This window comes from Callithrix jacchus, chromosome 5, assembly GCF_049354715.1.
Source record: "Callithrix jacchus isolate 240 chromosome 5, calJac240_pri, whole genome shotgun sequence".
In the NCBI taxonomy this organism is placed as follows: domain Eukaryota; kingdom Metazoa; phylum Chordata; class Mammalia; order Primates; family Cebidae; genus Callithrix; species Callithrix jacchus.
In genome coordinates, this window is record NC_133506.1 from 100,833,264 (window position 1) to 100,852,979 (window position 19,716).

The following is a 19,716-nucleotide window of genomic DNA, read 5'->3' on the forward strand; positions in this document are numbered from 1 at the left end:
AAATAAGACAGTAGAGCAAGGGTTGATTCATTGACTCCACCATGAAGTTTAAATGATTTGGTTAAGGCAAGAGAAGATTAGAAGAGCAAGGAGCATAACACAGGAAGTCCTGGAAGCAAGACGAAGCAAGTCCTCTGTATAGAACCTACGCCTTGAACTTCAGGGAGGGTCGCTTCTCCTTGAAAAGAGGGGAGGAGGAAGATGTGGTTGCTTACAGGAATTATGCATGGTTATTAAGATTTGTCATCAGTGAAAGAAAAAGTAAATGTAGAGATTTCTGAAATAATAAGCTGAAGGCCATTGAGTCAATCTCCTTAACTAGCTTAGTTCTCTACCCCAGGCATCTGTTATCAAAATTAAAATTTGTTTATAAAAGGACTAATATGTGCCAGGCACTGTTTGAAGTATTTAGAATATACCAATGGACAAACTCAAGATCCTTTCCTTCTTGGAGAAGACATCCCACCAGAGCAGAATCTATGGCACTGAGATAAATCAGAAAATCTTAAAAGAGGGGCATATATATGCCATGGAATACTATGCAGTCATAAAAAAGGATGAGTTCACATCCTTTGAAGGGACATGTGTGAAGCCAGAAACCATCATTCTTAGCAAACTAACACAGGAACAGAAAACCAAACACCACATGTTCTTACTCATAAGTGGGAGTTGAACAGTGAGAACACATGGACACAGGGAGGAGAACATCACACACAGGGGCCTATCAGGGATTTGGGGGCTAGGGGAGGGATAGCATTAGGAGAAATACCTAATGTAGATGACGGTTGATGGGTGCAGCAAACCACCATGCTATGTGTATTCCTATATAACAAACCTGCACGTTCTGCACATGTATCCCAGAACTTCAAGTATAATAATAATTTTAAAAAAGAGGTGCTAACAACCATTGCACAATTTCGGGATAAGTGTGCTGACAAGAGTTTGGTAGTGAATAATAACCACCATTTATTATTCAACAAATATTTACTGAATGCTTACTATATGTCAAGCTCTGTGCTTTATGCTTTACATGTGTTATTTTATTTTATCTTTATACTAACCCTGCAAGACAGGTATTATTATCTCAATTTTTCAAGTAAGGAAATTAAGACAGAGAGTTTCAATACCTTCCTCAAGCTCCCCCACTGGCTTGCAATGGAAAAGAGAGGAAGGAGTGATTAATCCTGTTTGCAGAAGCAGGGAAGCCTTTCAGAGAGGGGGAATGTTAACCAGGGTCTAAGAAGATGAGTCGAAGGCCTGGTGCCGTGGCTCACACCTGTAATACCAGCAATTTGGGAGGCCAAGGTGGGCAGATCACCTGAGGTGAGGAATTCAAGACTAGTCTGGCCAAGATGGTGAAATCCTGTACAAAAATTAGCCAGGTGTGGTGGCGAGTGCCTGCAATCCCAGCTACTCAGGAGGCTGAGGCAGGAGAATGACTTCAACCCAGGGTCAGAGGTTGCCCATGAGCAGAGGTCACGCCACTGCACTCCAGCCTGGGCAACAGAGTGAGATTCTGTCTCAAAAAAATAAATAAATAAAAGGAAGATGAGTAGAACCACCAAGTAAAGAAATAAGAACACTATCCAGCCTCAAGTTCAAAGTCACACTGTTGTAAAAATGTGATGTGGATTTAAGCTGGGAAAGCAAGTCTTTACTAGCTGAGGCAAAGGATTTGTGGGGTAGGAAGTCTCACTAGAGTCTTGCAGGGGAATGGGACCAGGCTGAGAAGGGCGTTATAAGCTAGGCTTTCCCAGAACTTCCTGGAATTTTTTCAAGAAGAAGATAGATAATATATATACAGTACACTGGGATGAAAGGACAGGGCTGCAATCTTGAGCAGTCCCCGGGGATCCTGATGCCCCAAGCCTGCCTTGTTGCCCCAAAAGCTGTGAGATTCAATACCTACATTTCCTGTAACCTACTGTGAGACACAACACACAGATTATGAATCTGTATAGTAAGAAATGACGGACCATTGAAGGATTTTAAGCAGAGCAATGGCATAATTGGAATGGCAGAGTGGGGAATGGATTGGAGAGGAAGGAAATCAAAGGCAAGCAGCCTAGTTAAGAGCTATAATAACAGAGTTAGCTCTGGGCTGTAGACCATAAGGGCTGAAGCAACATAGTAGAGATGGGAAGGGATCGCAGGCCAGGCACTTGAGAATCATTTAGGAGTGAGCATCGACAGCCCTTAGTGATGAGTGGAATGTGGTAGAGGTGAGGGCTTAGTTGAGGATAAGTCCAAGGTTTCTAGATTAAAAAGCGACTTCAGATTCGTGACCAAAATACCTCTTCCCACGGGTAAAACTGCAGTTCCAAATTTAAAAGGATATATTGTCAATAATTCCACAAAGCAAGGCAGACATTTCGCATTTCTCTGTATCAATCAATGAGTGGGTATGTGAAATGGAAAAACAGACTAGAAGAAAAAAAACACTCCAAGGGAAGTTTGCATTCAGGAAGCTAATAGACAGGACTCATTAGCTTCTGACACCCTCGATAAGTTAGAACGCTGCTGTCATTTACTGCATGAGACTTCCAAGGCCTAAAATGTTTCTAATGAAGGCATGAGTGTTAGAACCGCTTTCTCAAATAGAATTCCGTTTCTCCTTTATTGTTTATTCCTTCAGGGAAAAGGTGGTAAAAATTGGTCTGTCATTGTTTTTAGTTTAAGAAACAGAAAAGAAAGAGGAACAATTAAATACTATGAAATTCCCTTTTATAGAATGACTGAACACCAACAACATAACCCAACTGGCTGCAATGTAACCAATTCTGAATGTTAAGCCATGTATCCAATAATAACTGGTCATCAGAAAAATGGCTACAAGGAACATTTTGTCTTTGGTGGTGGATGAGGCAATTGGTCAATGAGAGAATGAAATTGTTGTTCAGACTCTTACAAAGAAGTGTCATTTTTCTGAATAGCCAATGTGTCCAAGAGTTAAGGATTTATTTATTCCTTTAAGCATCACAACTTTTTTTTTAATAACACTGTTTGGCTGGAACTCCTCCTGCAATAGATCCCATCCTTTCCTATGTCCATATGTAGATTATACAGAACAAAACGTAATCTTGATGGTCCACAGTCATCGTTGTGAGCTCCAGCTATTGTTTTGGGCTAAAAGATTCAGGACTATTTGGAACGTGTGAAGTTTGCCCCAACATTAAATAATATCATTTTTAAAGTCTTTTTTTTTTATGTTTTTCCAGTTGTTTTGCCTTCTTTGTCATCAGGTGTTGGCTACACATTCTAGCTACTAGTACTCTTGCGTCTTAAGCCTTTGTATTTTCTATTTTGCTGAAAGCATAAAAAACAAACAACCAAGCATATTATCATTATTGTACATAAAGTAAGAGCAAGTAGGCTCCATGAAAAGACAAGAGCTCACTGGTGCTTAAATCATGCTAATGGTACCCCTAGTGCCTGGAAGGCTGTATCATGTAATGCCCCGGCCCAGGGGAAGAGGATTTGACATCAGCAAAATCTGAGTTTCATCTTAAATACTTTTGACATCTCTGAGCCTGATTCTTCCTTGGTACAAATAGAAACAACAACTACTTTGTTATTTCATTTAACTCTCACAGTTAAATGAAATAATGCATGCAAATTTCCTAGCCCCGTGCCTGTCACATTACTAGCCTCAATTAATTAAAGCTGTTAACATGGATTTTGTGACACGCATTTTGATTCCTCAAAGGATATTTTTCCTTGTCTCCTTATACTGCCTCTCGGCTGAAAAGAAAACATATCATGGGTGCTATGACCAAAGAAGATTTGAACTGTAGTTAAAGACAGAAGCATAGTTGTAACTATTTTCCAGGAGAAAATACCTGGACCCTTCAAGCTGTGGAGATCCAGCCAAATGTCAAGGGCACCAAACCAGGTCTCCAGGCAGAGACTAGGAACAGAGGACAGAGGCACTGCAAGCAGAAAGGACACAAGGGAACACCACCTTAGAACACCACCTTACTGGGGACAGTTTCACATCTGAGTTGGTTTTTATTATGGTCACTCTCTGGTCACATATCTGCCATGTGATTCATTGCTGGGGTTTGTGTTTAAAATGGATTGAGGCTAAGGTGGAGATCCTAGGGAAGCCTCATAAAGCAGGGCTATCCAGGAGTCAAAAGCCAGGAGGAAACGTACTAGAGTGGGCACAGGCCACATCAGGCAGCAGCATCTGTGGCTCACGTTTACTGTTTGATGGGCAGTGCCAGGGTGGGGAGGACGGACGGGTCAATCAAAAGGTCCGAGGATGCAGTGGCCCCTGTTACAGTGAGATCATTTATAGAAACAGAAAAAGCTTCTAATTCCAATGTACCTTTCCAAGCTTGGTCCTGGTAAGCTTGCTTGGGTTTTGGTTTGTTTGCCTGAAATTTTAATAACTTTACCCAAAGAACCTATTTGTGAATAAACCCTGTCTCGCCTAAATTCTCTTCTGACCATTGTTCACGTTCAAAGAAATGTTTCTCTGAAATTGTTATCAGGGTGGATGTGCTCTTTGGACTCAGATCTTTTTTACTCAGTGCTTTTTATACCTAATGCAAAACACTGGCATCCTTGTCATGTTCTTTTCTTAAAATGTCATAATTTCCAGATGTCATGGTATCACCGTCATTTGGCCCTTCCTCTATCATTGGACCTGTGAACTGTTTTGTGTTCAATTTGTTATTTTTTTCCTTTATTATGAAAACCTCTACCGTGAATTCTTTCATGCTTTTTCTTTGCTTTGAGCTTATTTCCTTTAGGAGCCCTAGGGTACAGAATCACTAGGTCAAAGGGTATGAACTGTTTTATATCTCCTATCACTTACCAATCTTAAGCACTTGCCTTTATAACTCCAAGAGTTTTCAGAAAACCATTTTGAATCTATTGTTATGTCTTAGTGCCAGAGGCTGTTGAGAAATATTGAATGAGTAAACATAAGCACTGCTGGGCAAAGGAAAGTATTGATTTAAAAGGAGGAAGCAAGGCTGAAGTCTAGAAGGAAAGAAGGAAGAAAGGAAGGGAGGGAGGGGAGATGGGAAAATAAGAGGGAAAAAGAAAGGAAGATCACAAAGGGAGGGATACAAGGAAGAAAAGAGAAAAGCAAGAGGGAGAAGAAAAAGAGAGGGATGGAGGAAAGAGACAAAGGGGGCTAGGTCAAAACCCTGTGGTTTGTAAAGACGTGTTTCTACTTCGTGGCTATGTGGTGGCTGCCGGTGTGTAATGTCACTCGGATGTTGAAAGAGAAAATAATTTTGTGTGGCCTTCTGCAACTTACTTAGCCCAGCCTGGCACTTGAACCTATGGGTACCTCCCTGAACCTCTTCCATACAAGTGGGCTCATGTAGCTTTAGTTCTGTTCTGATGGCGGCATCACACTCAAGCTGGGCAAAACGCAGCTTCCAGATCTACAGCAGATTACTGAGAACCCATTTCAGGGCCCAGCAAATTCTGCTTTTGCTTTCTTCATCCCCTGCAAGAGTTTTTGTAAAACTCTGAATTATGCCACCACCCACTTTGTCTTTTCTCTTTCTAAACTCCGGGTTTTCTGCTTTTCTAATAATTGCCAATAAGTTGGAGTCACACCTGAGTTGAAATCCTGGCTCTGCCACCTGGGTGGCACATTCTCTGTGACTCCAGGCGGGTAACTTTACCTCTCTGGGACTCATTTCCTTCACCTGAAAAATGAGGGTTAATTCGGTGCCTGATTCTAGTAAATGCTTAGTGAATGGCTGTAGTATGGGATTGTGGCCATTGCCGTTTAATCTGTGTTTGAACCAGCATCAGAGAAAATAGAATTGGAAAGATAAAGCTTCTGTGTCGTCTGTAAAATGGGGATGATGCTATTCACGTGAAAGAGTTGTCCTGAAAAATCATTCCATGGTGCACATAATAGTACCTGGTAGATGCCTGGCTGGTACTCTGTGTTAACTTCCTTCCCTCCCCTGCCTTCTCTTCCCCTTCCCTTCCCTTCCCTTCCCTTCCTTTCTCCTGTTTGAATAATCACACGGGTCCACAGGACTGCAGAAGAATATATTAACTCTCTTCCTTTCTGCTTTTCTTGTGGGTGGACAGGGAAGATAAACTAGGAGCAGGGAAACCAGAGGAAGTGGTTTGGCCAGGTCTTTTATAAGGGAAAGAGAGTAAACAATGCGTTAGTGGCTGAGACAGAGGAGAGCTGTGGCTAGGAGGAAATGGAGGCTTTTGACACACCAACCTGGCCTGAAATCTCTAAGCCACTGCAGAGGGCCTGCCTGCAAGACAGATTGGGAACTGTTTAGTTAGTGCTCCCTGAAGCAGAGGTGAGAGCCAGGTGAGAGCCATGATTAAGTCATGACTGAAAACAGTTAAGGGGACAGTAAAGAAATTGTGAGTAAAATGGCTCATTCTACCTTGGGTTTTATATTTCATTAAATCCTATTTTAACTGCATGTCTTTTCGTCACATGAATGGATGGTTACTGCTGGAGAAGGTTATTATGCTTAACTGTTTTAACAAGAGTTTTGTTATGTGCATGGAAGAGCAAATTGGGTAGAAAAGTATGCAAGAAAGACTCCATTTCTCTGCTAACTTTATGACCACAGCCCAGGTTGCAACCAAGACTCGGTTATCTAAACTGAGAATAAAGCAATGATAGGCAAGGGATGCTGAGGGAAGGAGACATTAATTATGAAGGTGGCCTGAACTTAGAAAGTAGATGCCACTGGTCAGCAAGACACCTTCAGGAATACCAAACCCCCATGGGGAGAAGGACATGGATACTGGGGAAGAAGAAGAGGTTCTGGGCACTCTGAAGGAGAGGCTTTGCTGCTGTAGCCTCTGCCTGTCTCAGATCCTGGCTCCCAGGTGAGCTCCATGGGCAGAGGTAACAGGATTCTCTGTGAGTGGAGGTGAGGACATGGGAATGAATGGAGAAACTCAGGAGAAAACAGAGAAAGTACATGGAGATGGCTCTCAGACCAGTCAAGGGAAAAAGCCCTCTCCTCGGGACCCTCCAGGAATACTGTGCTCATCCATGATAGAGCATTTATTATGCTTTATTTAAATTTCCTTTTAATAATTAACATTTCATATGAATATTTAATATTTTCTTTCCCATGTGCCCTACTAAACTAAAAGCTAAGGCAAGGACCACATCTGAATGGACACTGTATTCTCTACATCAAAGACAGCACCTAACACCCATTAGGTGCTCAATAAATATCCACTACAGTCATTACTTTCAGCTAATTACAGCCACCTTAATTAAGGTCTCATGCTCTAGAGCTAGACTACTTGAGTTTGAATCCCAGCTGCAGTCTAGATGAGTCACTTATCCACTGCCTCAGCTTCCTTTCATGTTAAAGAGCTAAAATGGTGAGGCATACTTCATATGAAGTATGAGTTAAGTGAAGATACAGGTTAAGTCTGGCCAGGTATGGTGGCTCACACCTGTAATCCTAGCACTTTGGGAGATAGAGGCAGGCAGATTGCTTGAACTCAGGAGTTCAAGGCCAGCCTCGGTGACATGGTGAAACCCCATATCTACCAAAAATACAAAAAAAAAAAAATTTACCAGGCATGGTGGTGCATGCCTGTGATCCCAGCTACTTGGGAAGCTGAGATGTGAGGATCACCTGAGCTAGGAAGCAGAGGTTGCAGTGAGTCGAAATCACCCCACTGCACCTCAGCCTGGGCAACAGAGTGAGACATCATTTTTTTTCACAAAAAGTAAAAATAAAAAAGAATGAGTTAAGTCATGTTCATTAAGCACAGTGCCTTACAGATAGTGCTCAATCAATGTCAGCTATCAAATATCATTATCGCCATGATCACCATCTTCATTATGTCAACTTCTCAGTGACCAGGGACAAGTCACTAAACTCCTTACTCAACTTCCTCTCCTAGGTTCAACTGCATGCTTGTTAAGAGGATTGGCACTAACACCTTCTGGTTCTCTTTTTGTTATGTTTTATCCACTCTATATGTTAGTTACAGAAACTTCTGAATCCTAAACTGGATTTCTCTGCCAAACAATGCATGTCTGGACCATTTTCCTAGACGAAGAAGAGCTGCATGCTTAGGACACTCAATTGTGTGTGTGTGTGTGTGTGTGTGTGTGTGTGTGTGTGTTATAATTAGCCTAAGAAAAAATATGACAAGAAAATTAAATCTTATGCAAATACACAACATAATGCACTTCAGAGGCAAACAGAAAAATCTTTGCATAACCTGCTGTTTAAGATTATCCACATGAGAGCTTTCATCCATTAGAATACCTAGCTAAGGGTTAAGGGAAAATCTGATCATAGGATGACAAGCTTGCGTACCACCTTGTCACAGGACCTGCTGCCCTTTTTGGATGGGAAAGCAGGATAATGGGAAATGAGAAGTTAAGGAAAACAACAGAAGTTGAAATGAGGTGTCAAAGGAAGGCACCACAAAATAGCTGAAAATACTGAAAAAAAGGGTGTGAAAAACATAAAATACAATTAATTTAGTCAACAACATTCACTGACTGCAACCATTTATGTAGAAAAAAGGGGTAGCATATAAAGACTGTACACATATGTATATTTATAAAGTATCTCTAAAAGACTATACAAGAAACTGATAACTTTGGTAGCCTCCAAGGAGGAAAACTGGGTGGTTCTGGGAGCTGGCATGGGGTGGAGAAACTTTTTACTAGATATTCTTTTGTGGTTTTTGAGCCATGTGAAAACATTATCAATCTCAAGATGGATTTTTTTTTTTAAAGATCATCTCATAAGGTGAGAAGAGAATGAGTTTGAAGTTGGAACCTGGATTTTGGTTGTGCCTTTATCACTATCAACCAGTGTGACTTACAGCAAGTTTCTCCCCACTCTGGACCTTTTTCCTCCCCTGAGAGTGAAAGGGTTAAATTAGATTTTATACCTAGCTCTTTTCACAGGATTCTCCATTAAGCAGGGACCACAATGCTTCAGCCAAGCTTCCTCTAGCCCTGTGGAGCATGAGCCTCCCAGCTCCTTTTACTCTGGACCTGGTCCTGCCAGGCCACATTCTTTCTTTTGGTGGTCATGGACCCTTCTTTGACCTCTTACACCTGGGAATTGCTTGTGATAGAAGAAAGGTAGCTGAGATCTTGAAGTCAAGTAAAATGAGAATGACTGAAAGGGCAAAAAACTATCTGGTGCATCTAAGAAAGACCTCCAAAAAGAGAGAATTAGGAGAGGCCAAGGGTGTACAAAAAAAAGAAAGAAAGAAAGAAACCCACAGAGTGAAGGAGGAAGGCAGCGGAGATGCTGATACACAGGGAAAGATACGAAGGAACAGCAACTCCAGTGCCAGTTCCATGGTGGAAGGAAGGGAGGGGTGTAGGAATACCTGTGTGCAATGAATAAAACCACAGGGGAGAAGTCCTCTTTCTCTCTCTTTCCAACAATACAGCAGTCCCCATCATGATTCCTGGACATTTACTTAGATGCTATAACACTGGCCACCTCTAGGACCTCACATGCCACCAATAGCATGGACTAAAAAGGTATCAGAGAGCACCCCTAGGCTTCAGGCAGAGGTTAGAGAGAGAGAAAGGGAAGGGAAGAAGAGAAGGGAAAGAGAGGAGTGGAGAGGGAGGCAAAGTAGCACAGAGCCATGGACAGTACAGAAATAAAAACCAGAAAAAAGGTGGGGGCAGAGAAAGGGGAGAAAAGAGATTAACTTAGGATCACAGGTACCCCCACAAAAGCCCATGTGCCTCATAACATCAATAGACTTTATTTATTTATTTAAGACAGGGCCACTCTGATGCCCAGGGTTGGAGTGCAGTGACATGATCACAATTCACTGCAGTCTCGACCTTTCGGGCTCAGGTGATCCTCCCGCTTCAGCCTCCTGAGTAGTTAGGACTATAGATATGCACCACCATGCCCAGCTAATTTTTTGTAGACACAGGGTTTTGCCATGTTGCCCAGGCTGATTTCAAACTCCTGAGCTCAAGCAATCTGCCCATCTTGGCCTCCCAAAGTGCTGGATTACAGGCATAAGCCACCACACCTGGCCAATGAATTTTAATATTAAAAGTAATATTGGCTCTTATTACCATTTGCAGAACAGTCCTAAAGGAGAGTGCATTCAGCATTCTAAACAGCACACCAAGAACCCATCACTGATGTTCCATCTCTCCACCCCTTGCACCTCTATGAAATCCCAGGGGCAAGGGGACAATCAAGAGCCCCCGACCACCAGCAGAAATATCAGGGGCTAGAAGTACCAGATCAAGAGAAAAGGGTTGGTAGGCTCATGCTCCACAGGGCTGGAGGATCACATTGCAAGGAGATTCACAACCAAGAGCCCATCTCAAGAGCAGAAACTATAGGAGAAACAGTTGAAGAAACTGGTAACATTTAGCCTGGAGAAAAAAGGATGGTCTTGAGGACTTCACTAGCAGGCGGACTGCTAGACCCCTTTCAGCATCAGACTGCTCTGATTCTACAAAGAATTTGAAGAGTTTCCATGTTAAAGAAATACCAAAGTTATATTTGTGTTGGTCCCAGAGATAAATTAGGAGAAATGGGAGAAATTCACATAGAGGCAGATTTCAATCTGATGAAAGGAAGAAGCTTTAAACACAGCAAGATATTCCAGAATAGAATTGATTACACTGTCACGGAAGGAATGTATTGAAAGGATTCCTACAGCGGGCAGGAAGGAGGCTTAGGTGGTATCTCAGATACTTTCCAATTCTGAGCCTCTGAGTAGCAGGGATTGAGGGTAAATAGGACCACTAGGGGCTCCATTGAAACCTGATCAAGACACACAAATGTCAGCTCTGAAAATTGTATTACAAAAAACAGAAAAACCGTGTTGACTTACATTCACCTCCCCCTCTCAACAGATTCATTTCATGGGAGAAAACAGCTTATCAGTGGTGTGGTGATTACACCCCGGAATGAGGGCAGGCTGACCAGAACACCTTCCTGCCACTGCACACAATGTCACACAGAATGCCAGAACACCACGTGCGGTGAACAGATGTTTCAGAGATAAACAAGGGAAATTTTCTTAAAAGCTTATGATTGGCACATCACAATGCTACATGCTAATTTCTTGGTGGAGAGGTTATGTGGGTCACCCCTGTACTGCCTCATGATATTGTTGCTCTGGCCAAGGGAGTCTCCCAGGATGGTAACACTGATGCACAGGAGCTGTTGTGTCCGAGTACCTCTGAGAACTGAGGCAGCATGGACTAGGGATGGAGAACACAGGGACTGAATGACTACCTGTGCAAAGTCTGCTCTCCTGATTGGTAGCTGCGTGGCTTTAAATGAGTAACTTAACCTCTCTGTGGTTAAGGGTTCCTCCTCTTTAAAGTAGAGAAAAAAATAGTATTCACCTCCTAGGGTTATTTTGAGGATTAAACACTTAGAGCATTTATGATACTTGTTTTTCGTGTAAAACACTGAGAGATGGCCCTAGCACTTAGGAAGCCCCACATTTATATTATTACCATAATAATATAATTTTTAAAGGAAGTGTGGTGGAGGGGGAAGCCCTGGACTTTGGAATGAGTTAGAGTTGTATTCAAATCCTGTGTACCAAGACTTTGCATCAACAATGGTAAAATTAGCCAGGCATGGTATCACACTCCTGTAATCCCAGCATTTTGGGAGGCTGAGGCAGGAGGATTGCTTGAACCCAGGATTTCAAGACCAGCCTGGGCAACATAACATTTTTAGGGATGTTTGCTTCATCCCTAAAAAGCAAACAGTAATATAAAAAAGGCCAAAATCTCTCTCCCACAGAATTGGAGTGAGAAATTAAATAATATTTGTTTATGTGCCTAGTTCTGTACCTGGCATATAGTAGTTGTTCAAGAAATACTAGTGCCTTTTCTCCTTCCCCTGTAATAGTGTTTCATCAATGTGCCAGGTCACTGTGCTAAGAGATAGGGACACAAATATGAGTGAGGTATAGTCCCTGTCTGCAAAGGGCTGGCTCACAGTCCAGCAGAAAGGCTTGGACACAAACAATGAAAAGGTACTATAACAGGGACTACCAGAGAGGTATCAATCTTCCAAGTTGTGTTGCCATCATAGAAAAAGCATGACCCAAGTTTCTCTGGGAGAATCAAGGAAACCTTTACCTAGGAGGCAATGCATATGCTGAGATTTGAAAAAAGAACAGAATACCACTGGACTGGTCAAAGTGCTAGACAGAGAAGAGGGTGGGAGTATTTCAAGTTGCATAGAAAATGTGCTGCACACATGTGCCATGAAGAGAGCCATTAATCATTGCTTGGAGTCACTAGCTGCCTCTGTGCCTTTCTCTAGATTTCTGGGTCAAGGCCCCCTGGGGCCTAAGCAGGATACCCCTCCTCTCCCTGAAAGAGCTACCATCTGGAGAATTAACAGGAAACCCCCATGGCAGAGAAGACACTCGGGCAACCAAAAGTAGCACATGTACATTTCAAGAGGGAAATAGCCAAGAAAGAGGAAGCCCACAACAGCTGAACACATCAGAAACCTAAAATGTTTTAAAGGCTTTTATAGAATAGAGCTTCATCCCACTCCAGAGTTATGATGCTGGAAGATGGCACATGCTTGTCCCGGTTGCTTCATCAGTAACTGCACCGAGGTTACTAGGTCACCCCACCTTGGGCAAGACATGGGTCACTGTGGCATCCCCAGGACCCTGGACACCAGGTAGGGAGCACTGGAGTATGAGGCTTTGTTAGAGGCCCCAGGACAGTAGGCAGCTTCAGAGCCCTCTCCTCAAAGCCAGCAACAGACATCTTCAGGCAAACGACCCAAAGCAAACTGAATGTCATCAATACCCAACTGCAACAGGATTTTCCCCAGGTGTGTGTGTGTCCACACACGCTTGTGTATGTGTGTGTATTGTGTATGTGATGTGTATGTGTGTTTATGTTGTATACAGCATGCACTGGGTGTATATATGTTCATGTACATGTATTGTGTGTGTATGTGTATGTGTGTGCTTGTACATGTGTGGCTGTGCAGGTGTATGTATGTGGGCTAGTGGGAAATGAGGGGCTCAGAGGTCCTCTTCTCCAGAGACCAGATGCAGGGGTCACCACGTGGCAGGGATGCCCTCAGGTCAGTAGGGAGGGAAAGCCCACCCCAGCACTGCTTCTCTCCTGCTTGGAAACCCACAGCTCATTCAACAGATCTGACCAAATTGCCCCTAATTCATCATTACAAAGAGGGTAAAATTCCTCTCCACACCCAAATCTCTGCTTCCCCAAGCCTCCTCTCCTCGAAGGACACAAACTTTGGTCCTTTTTCCACTGGAGTGTCCTCCCACCCTTGGGGTCCCTTCACACTGCCTCCACCACCAAATTCTACTCTCTGGACAATGTCTGGAAAACCTCTTTATCCCGCGGAGTAATGGGGCTCAAAGTGTTCCCTTACTTTGAGCCCCATTACTCCGAGAGATAAAGGCCTCAGTCAACTATTTGGGAAATATGGGTAGAGTCCTACGGTGCACACTACATGCCAAGGCAGCAACAAAAGTAAGAGTCTCACCCTGACCTCAAGGTGCTTGGTTGGGAGAATGAAAACTGTAAGGCCTTGTGGTGCAGTAGAAAGAGCTAGAGCTTTGGGAAACTGGGTGCTGAATCCAACTCTACCACTTATAGGCTGTGTGACCTTGGGTAAATACTTGGCCTCCCTAATCTCACCTATGAAATGGAGCTAGCAGTGCACTGTGTGTCTCATCCATCCTCCCAAACAAGTAAAGGCAAAATATTAAATATTCAAAAGATTAAATCAAAGTGTCCAAAAGTGCCCAGGGGTTAGTGGGAGACCCTGGGCCCATCCAGGAAGGAAGTGTGACATCAGACAACCAGTGGGCTGCCGGATCCCAGCGATGAAAATGGGAAAGATGGAGTCTCTTGTCCATGGAAGTCCCACTCCCCCTTCCCACTCTCTTGGAGAGCTGTGCTTGACAGACTGGGCCAGGGTTGAGCAGTAGGCACTTCCAGGGAAGGAGCTGGAGCACACATGGGATGTCCCTAAGTGGAGGGATGAGTTGTCCCACCAAGCCTACCCTGCTCACAAAGCCTCAACATACATACTCATTACTTGCCATACATGCACATACACGCGCACGCACACACACACACACACACACACATACACAAGCACAAAATCAACCACACAGCACATCTGGAAGCCCTGATATCCATCCACACATCAACACATCCATTTCAAGCCCAGTACTCAGTAAGCGCACACATCCACACACGGAACATACATGTCATCACAGACAGGACATCCTGCATACACCACACACTCTAAATGGCCACAGCACCCCACCCGCAGACATGCTCGCATTCAAGAGTTTCACAGAAATGCCCATTCACACATACATAATGTACATCCTACGCACACCCAATATTTGGCACCACACTCGCAACTGTGTTCAAATGCCCACACTACACAGCAACTCGCTCTCTCTACAGCCCATCTCACACACTTATGAGTCCTCTCACCCCTATCTACATTGGGGCCACATCAACACAGTAGTTCTACTACTTCTTATCTCTCCCACAAGCCCTTACGCGGGGGCACTTCTGTGCAGCGCATCCCCACCCCGCGCCCGGCCGACTACAGCAAGAAGCTCCCGCTCGGTGTGCAGCGGCCACAGTGGCCAGGAATTAAAATGCAGCGAGGAGGAGCCGGGCGCGTCAGCACCACGTCTCCAGGAGCGCACGGCGCTCACGGCCGCCGCCGCCGCCCCGCCTGCCCCGAGCCGCGGGGCCAGCTAGCGGAGGAGCAGGTGCTCGGAGCCCAGCCGCGCCAGCGTCGCGCGGCCGCTGCCCAAGTTCGCCTGGGGCCCGAAGAGGGGTCTTCCGGGCAACGGGGGAAGGAGCGCAGCCGGCGTCACGGCCACCGCGAGCTCGGAGTCTCCAGAGAAGGGCCATCGGAGCAGCGAGTCCGGGTCACCCCCGGGAGGTGTTGGCGGGGCTCCGCAGTCCCCAGCTAGTGTCGCCGCGGGGCAGAGAGAAGAGGCGAGGGACAGCAAGGCCGGGCTTTTCTGCAGACGCGAGGCACCTGGGAAAGCCGGGGCGAGAAGCGACACTTCCCTGTGGCCAGCATCCTTGAAGGGGCCCGGTGGCGAACAGCCTCCCGCAGGACTCCCTGAGAAGCTCTCAGCCCCAGGCGAGAGCAGGCGCCTGGCAGGACTCAGGCGCCGGACTTGAGAAGCCTAAGCGGGTCTCTGCCGAGCGCAGCCCTGGGAGCAGTGAGAAGGAAGGGTCCTGGAGGGGAAGGGAAAGAAGGCGGCAGCCGGCAAGGCGACCACTCACCCCCGTACACACCCACCCCGCCCGCCCAGCCAGGAGCCGCGGTGCGCCTCTGGGGGCGCTCGTTCCTTGGCGCCTTCTCTCCGGTGTCCCAGCACCACTGGGCTACGGGCCGGGCTGGTGGAGTCCCTGGGGATGTCCAGATCAGGCATGGTGGCTCAGTGGCCCCTCTCCCAGGACCAGCGTAAAAGCTGGGGTTAGGCGGGGCAGGGGGGACTCGGCTCAGGGTCCCCCGAGGTCCAGGACGAGGGGAGGCGGGCGCAGCACCTAGGGACTGGAGAGGCGGCTCCCAGTGGGGCCCCTCCAGAAGTAGTGCCAGGAGCCGGGCATCCTCCGGAAAGACCAGGGGCCAGGAGAGCCTGGGAGACGCTCAGGAGAGGCTACTGCCAGGGGCGACGGGCCGAGGCGGCGCTCAGTCCCGGGCGGGCGCCCGCGGAGGCGGCAGCGGCGGTGCCGGGCGGGCATGCCGCGCCACCGGAGCTCCTTTCGGGCGCACGCTTCCCTGGCGCGGGCTCCGCGCGGCTGCCGTTGCTGCTGCTTCCACTGCTGCTGCGGACTCCCATGGCGGCTCCGCCCGGCCGGGGCCGCCGCCGCTGCCGCCAGCCGCGGGCTGAATGAATGAGCCGGAGCGGCGGAGCCCGGCTGCCAGCGGCCGCGCTCACCGGCCCGGGACGCTTCCGCATGGCCCGCGAGGAGCCGGCGCCCGCGGCGGTGGCGGCGGCCGGGCAGCCCGGAGGCGGCAGAGGCGGCGAGCGGGCGCTGCAGGGGCAGGGGGTCGCCCGCAGGGGGCGGCCGTCGCTGAGCCGCGCTAAACTGCACGGGCTGCGGCACATGTGCGCCGGGCGCACGGCGGCCGGGGGCTCCTTCCAGAGGCGGGCGCTGTGGGTGCTGGCCTTCTGTACGTCCCTCGGTTTGCTGCTGTCCTGGTCCTCGAACCGCCTACTCTACTGGCTCAGCTTCCCGTCGCACACGCGGGTGCACCGCGAGTGGAGCCGCCAGCTACCCTTCCCCGCAGTCACCGTGTGCAACAACAACCCGCTGCGCTTCCCGCGCCTCTCCAAGGGGGACCTCTACTATGCCGGCCACTGGCTCGGGCTGCTACTGCCCAACCGCACGGCGCGCCCGCTCGTCAGCGAGCTGCTGCGGGGCGACGAGCCGCGCCGCCAGTGGTTCCGCAAACTGGCGGACTTCCGCCTCTTCCTGCCGCCGCGCCACTTCGAGGGCATCAGCGCCGCCTTCATGGACCGCCTGGGCCACCAGCTCGAGGACATGCTGCTTTCCTGCAAGTACCGCGGCGAGCTCTGCGGGCCGCACAACTTCTCCTCCGTGAGTTGCCCTCCGCGCGAACCCAATCCCTCTGCGCCCCCCTCCCCGGGAGTTAGGAAGCCTGAGGTGTTCCTGCCTCTCGGGGCTGTCCTCAGGCCTCTTGCGGTGTTACCATTCCATGATGCCCAGGCAGAACCCACTCTTGGATCCCCTGAGTCTTCTCCAGGTTGTGGGAACTTGGATTAACTGTAGGAGGAGTCGCCTTCCTCCAGTAGGAGCTCCCCTGTCCCAGCCCCTGCTTCCAGTATCAGCCCCCAAACCCCTCATTCAACTCCTTATGGTCCCGTCTGTGAATATTAGTCACAAGACTCCAAGAAACTGCTCTGTGTCTGGAGTGTAGATCTCTTAAGTGCGGACTTGTCTTTGGGAAAACCAATGCTCTTAAAAAAAAAAAAATTAGGAAGCTCTTCAGAAATGGACCATCCAGGAATCACTCAAGAGTCCCCAGGCAGGCTTACGCTCCTAAGCAGCTTATGTCTTCAAAGTTCCAAAACACTTAGAATCTAGGCGAACCTGGGAGGAAACTCCCAGAATATGAACCAACAACACTGAAGCTGTAGACAGTTTGATGGGGGAGGCAGCAGCTTGCTTTGGCTACTTTTTCAAAGTGCAGGAGTCTTGAGCATCCAGGGGAATTGAGCAGTCGTGGGCCGCGCTTGGGCCCTCCACCTGCCCTCTGTTCCCCATAAAATCTAAGTATGAGTTTTCTGGTCTGGAGGAATGCTCTGGAGTTGAGAAAGCACCGTAGCAGGGATGTGAATGCAAACAGCCGAGGCCAGGAGAAGCTGTGCTCAGGGTTTGTAAACCATTTGCTGTACCGGTTCCCCCACGCTGTGGGTCTGGAAAACGCAGCTGTTGGACAGAAGGTATCTGCCTTGTGCAGTCTGCCTTGGAAGAGTCCTGGTGCCAGGCCCCAGCATGATGCGCGCCTGTCCAGCCATTCATGTGTAAATGTCCCTTAGGTGGGTTTGGGCTTTTCCACTAGCGCAGGGAAGGTTGGTGTGTATGTTTATTGGTAGTGCTCTGATGGTGAATTTACCCACTCTGATTCATCACTCCTGAGAGCCTCAGTTCTGACAAAGCTTTTTCTGGGATGGTAAAGAGATGCCACAGTTCCAACAGGTGTTGGCACGATGCCGGTCAGGCCAGGTCTCCCATTGGCTGATTGGGTTATTCCTTGTCTAGGAAGGCAATCCTGGCTTCAACCTTGTCCTGCTGGCTTTGCTTTAAGCCTGTCTGTTGAGTAGCCCTGAATTATACACTCTGAAAACATTCCTTATTTCCTGGGCTTTTCGGCTGGCCTTTAAAGAATAGCTACCTGGTGGCTCTCTGCTTTGGCAAGTAGGAGATGCTGTTAATATATGCTTCTAAGTGATTTCTTCAGAAACCCAAGAACAATTCTAAGTTCCACAAAGATGAAGGAAAGGGCAGTGATCTATTGTTGTTTATTGTTTTTTCGCTGATCACTAATTAGCATCCTCAAGAGTTAAAGTTCAAGGTTACCTCCAAGTAGCAGCAGGCCCTTGCTTCAGCTCCAAGTTTTACAGCAGGGCTCATCAAATGTAATTCTAAAAATCTGACTATTGGTTTGCAAAGTGTGTGGAATTGCATTCTAACAGCCAGTATGCCTTTTGATATTCACCGCAGCCTTGCGTTAATGAGTTTTATTCCCATTTTTAAAATAAGAAAAATGAAGCTCTAAAAAGCTGTCCAATGCTCAGAGCCAACAAGTTCAAAGTCCAACTTTGCATACCACCAATTGCATTACACAGAAACCACATGTACCCTTCCTCAAAGGCCAATCTGAGGTCCACTGCAAGACCTTCAGCCTCTCTTCTCTCAGAGGACTCTTACACAGAACTCTTGCCCTCTCCTCTACCTCTATTCCTAGGAATCCTGTCTCTCCTAGGAGCTGAGAGAGTGGAAAGTGGAGCCACCCCAGGTGGCCCAGGTGGTCAGAGTCTTGGCAACATGTCACTGAGGCATGCAGAGGACACAGTCCCTTCAGGAGCCACCTGACTTCAACCTCTGCAGCAGGCATGGCCATGAGTTGTGTGGGTCAATTGTTAGGGAGTTGAAAAGAGTAAGGTTCTTCTTGGGGCACACCCTTCTCTTACCTCCCTGTACCCTGCGTCCCTGTGTTTGAAGAGTTTGCAGGCACACACACACACACACACACACACACACAAGCAAAAGTATTACCTCCATTCCCCAAAGATATGAGTGTCTGGAGACTCAAGTGACCCCTAGTGGCTTCCTATCATGGCCCAGTCCTGGGAGCTTCCAGCCCCTTAAAGTTGCATGTTGTAGGTTTTTCCAAGGACCTCAGAATTAAAGGCTTCACCCCTCTATCTGTAGAAGCCAGAAGCTATTTCAGGGGAGCCACAAATATACAGCAGGCCCATCAGGAATATTTTCCTCTAACCACATTGCCTTGTCTCAAGCCTTTGTCATCTTTGATGGAGTGGCACCAAAGCGTAGTGGCTGAGAACATGCACTCTCAAGCTGCACTGACTGGGCTCAGATCCTGAGTCTACCACTTACCATGTGCCTTTGGGCAAGTGACTTAATCTCTCTATTCTTGAGTTTCCTAATTCATCTAATGGAGATAACAATACTCTATGCACCATATTAGTTGGGGGAGGGGGCAGGGAGAGCTCCGGAAACTGTGCTGGGCCCCCATAGAAATGCTTCTTTTCGATCATATCAGCCTCCTAACTGGTCTTTTGGCCTCAAGCTCTGTCCCAGCCAACCCTCTGCATCCCGTAGTCTGCTTTCCAGCCAGAGTAGTCTTTCTAAAGCACTGCTCAAAGCATATAATCTCCCTTCTTCAAAGCTTTCACTGGTTTAGCTGTCCTCAGATTAAGGCCTGAGCTCCTCAACCCCTCCGCCTGGTCCTGCCTTATTTCTTGCCACGCCCTCCCTCATATCATAGACTCACACTCTACAGAATAGCTCCCAACAGCTGAACCCCTGCTCCTCAAGCCCCTCTGCTTGGTTCTGTTTCTGCTGCTGCTGTAAGTGCCCTTCCAGGCTGCTTTGTCTGCCTAGGGGACACCTGTTCATCCTTCAACAGGTAGCTCTGGGGTTTCTTCTGCTTTGAAGCCTCT

General features: G+C 47.3%; 1 protein-coding gene across 4 annotated transcripts in view; it reads left to right on the top strand.

Moving 5' to 3' along the window:
* ASIC2 (acid sensing ion channel subunit 2) overlaps positions 1-19,716 on the top strand; it is a 1,111,991-nt gene that overhangs the window by 817,334 nt on the left and 274,941 nt on the right. For 2 of the 4 annotated variants that reach the window (XM_054256136.2, XM_035303239.3), the window contains exon 1: positions 14,725-16,606. The exons of the other annotated variants lie outside the window; for them this stretch is intronic. In XM_054256136.2, coding sequence (XP_054112111.1) covers positions 15,899-16,606 — 708 coding nt within the window. In that variant the 5' untranslated portion in view covers positions 14,725-15,898. Of the gene's footprint in view, positions 1-14,724; positions 16,607-19,716 lie in introns of those variants that run through there. 4 annotated transcript variants of the gene reach the window in all.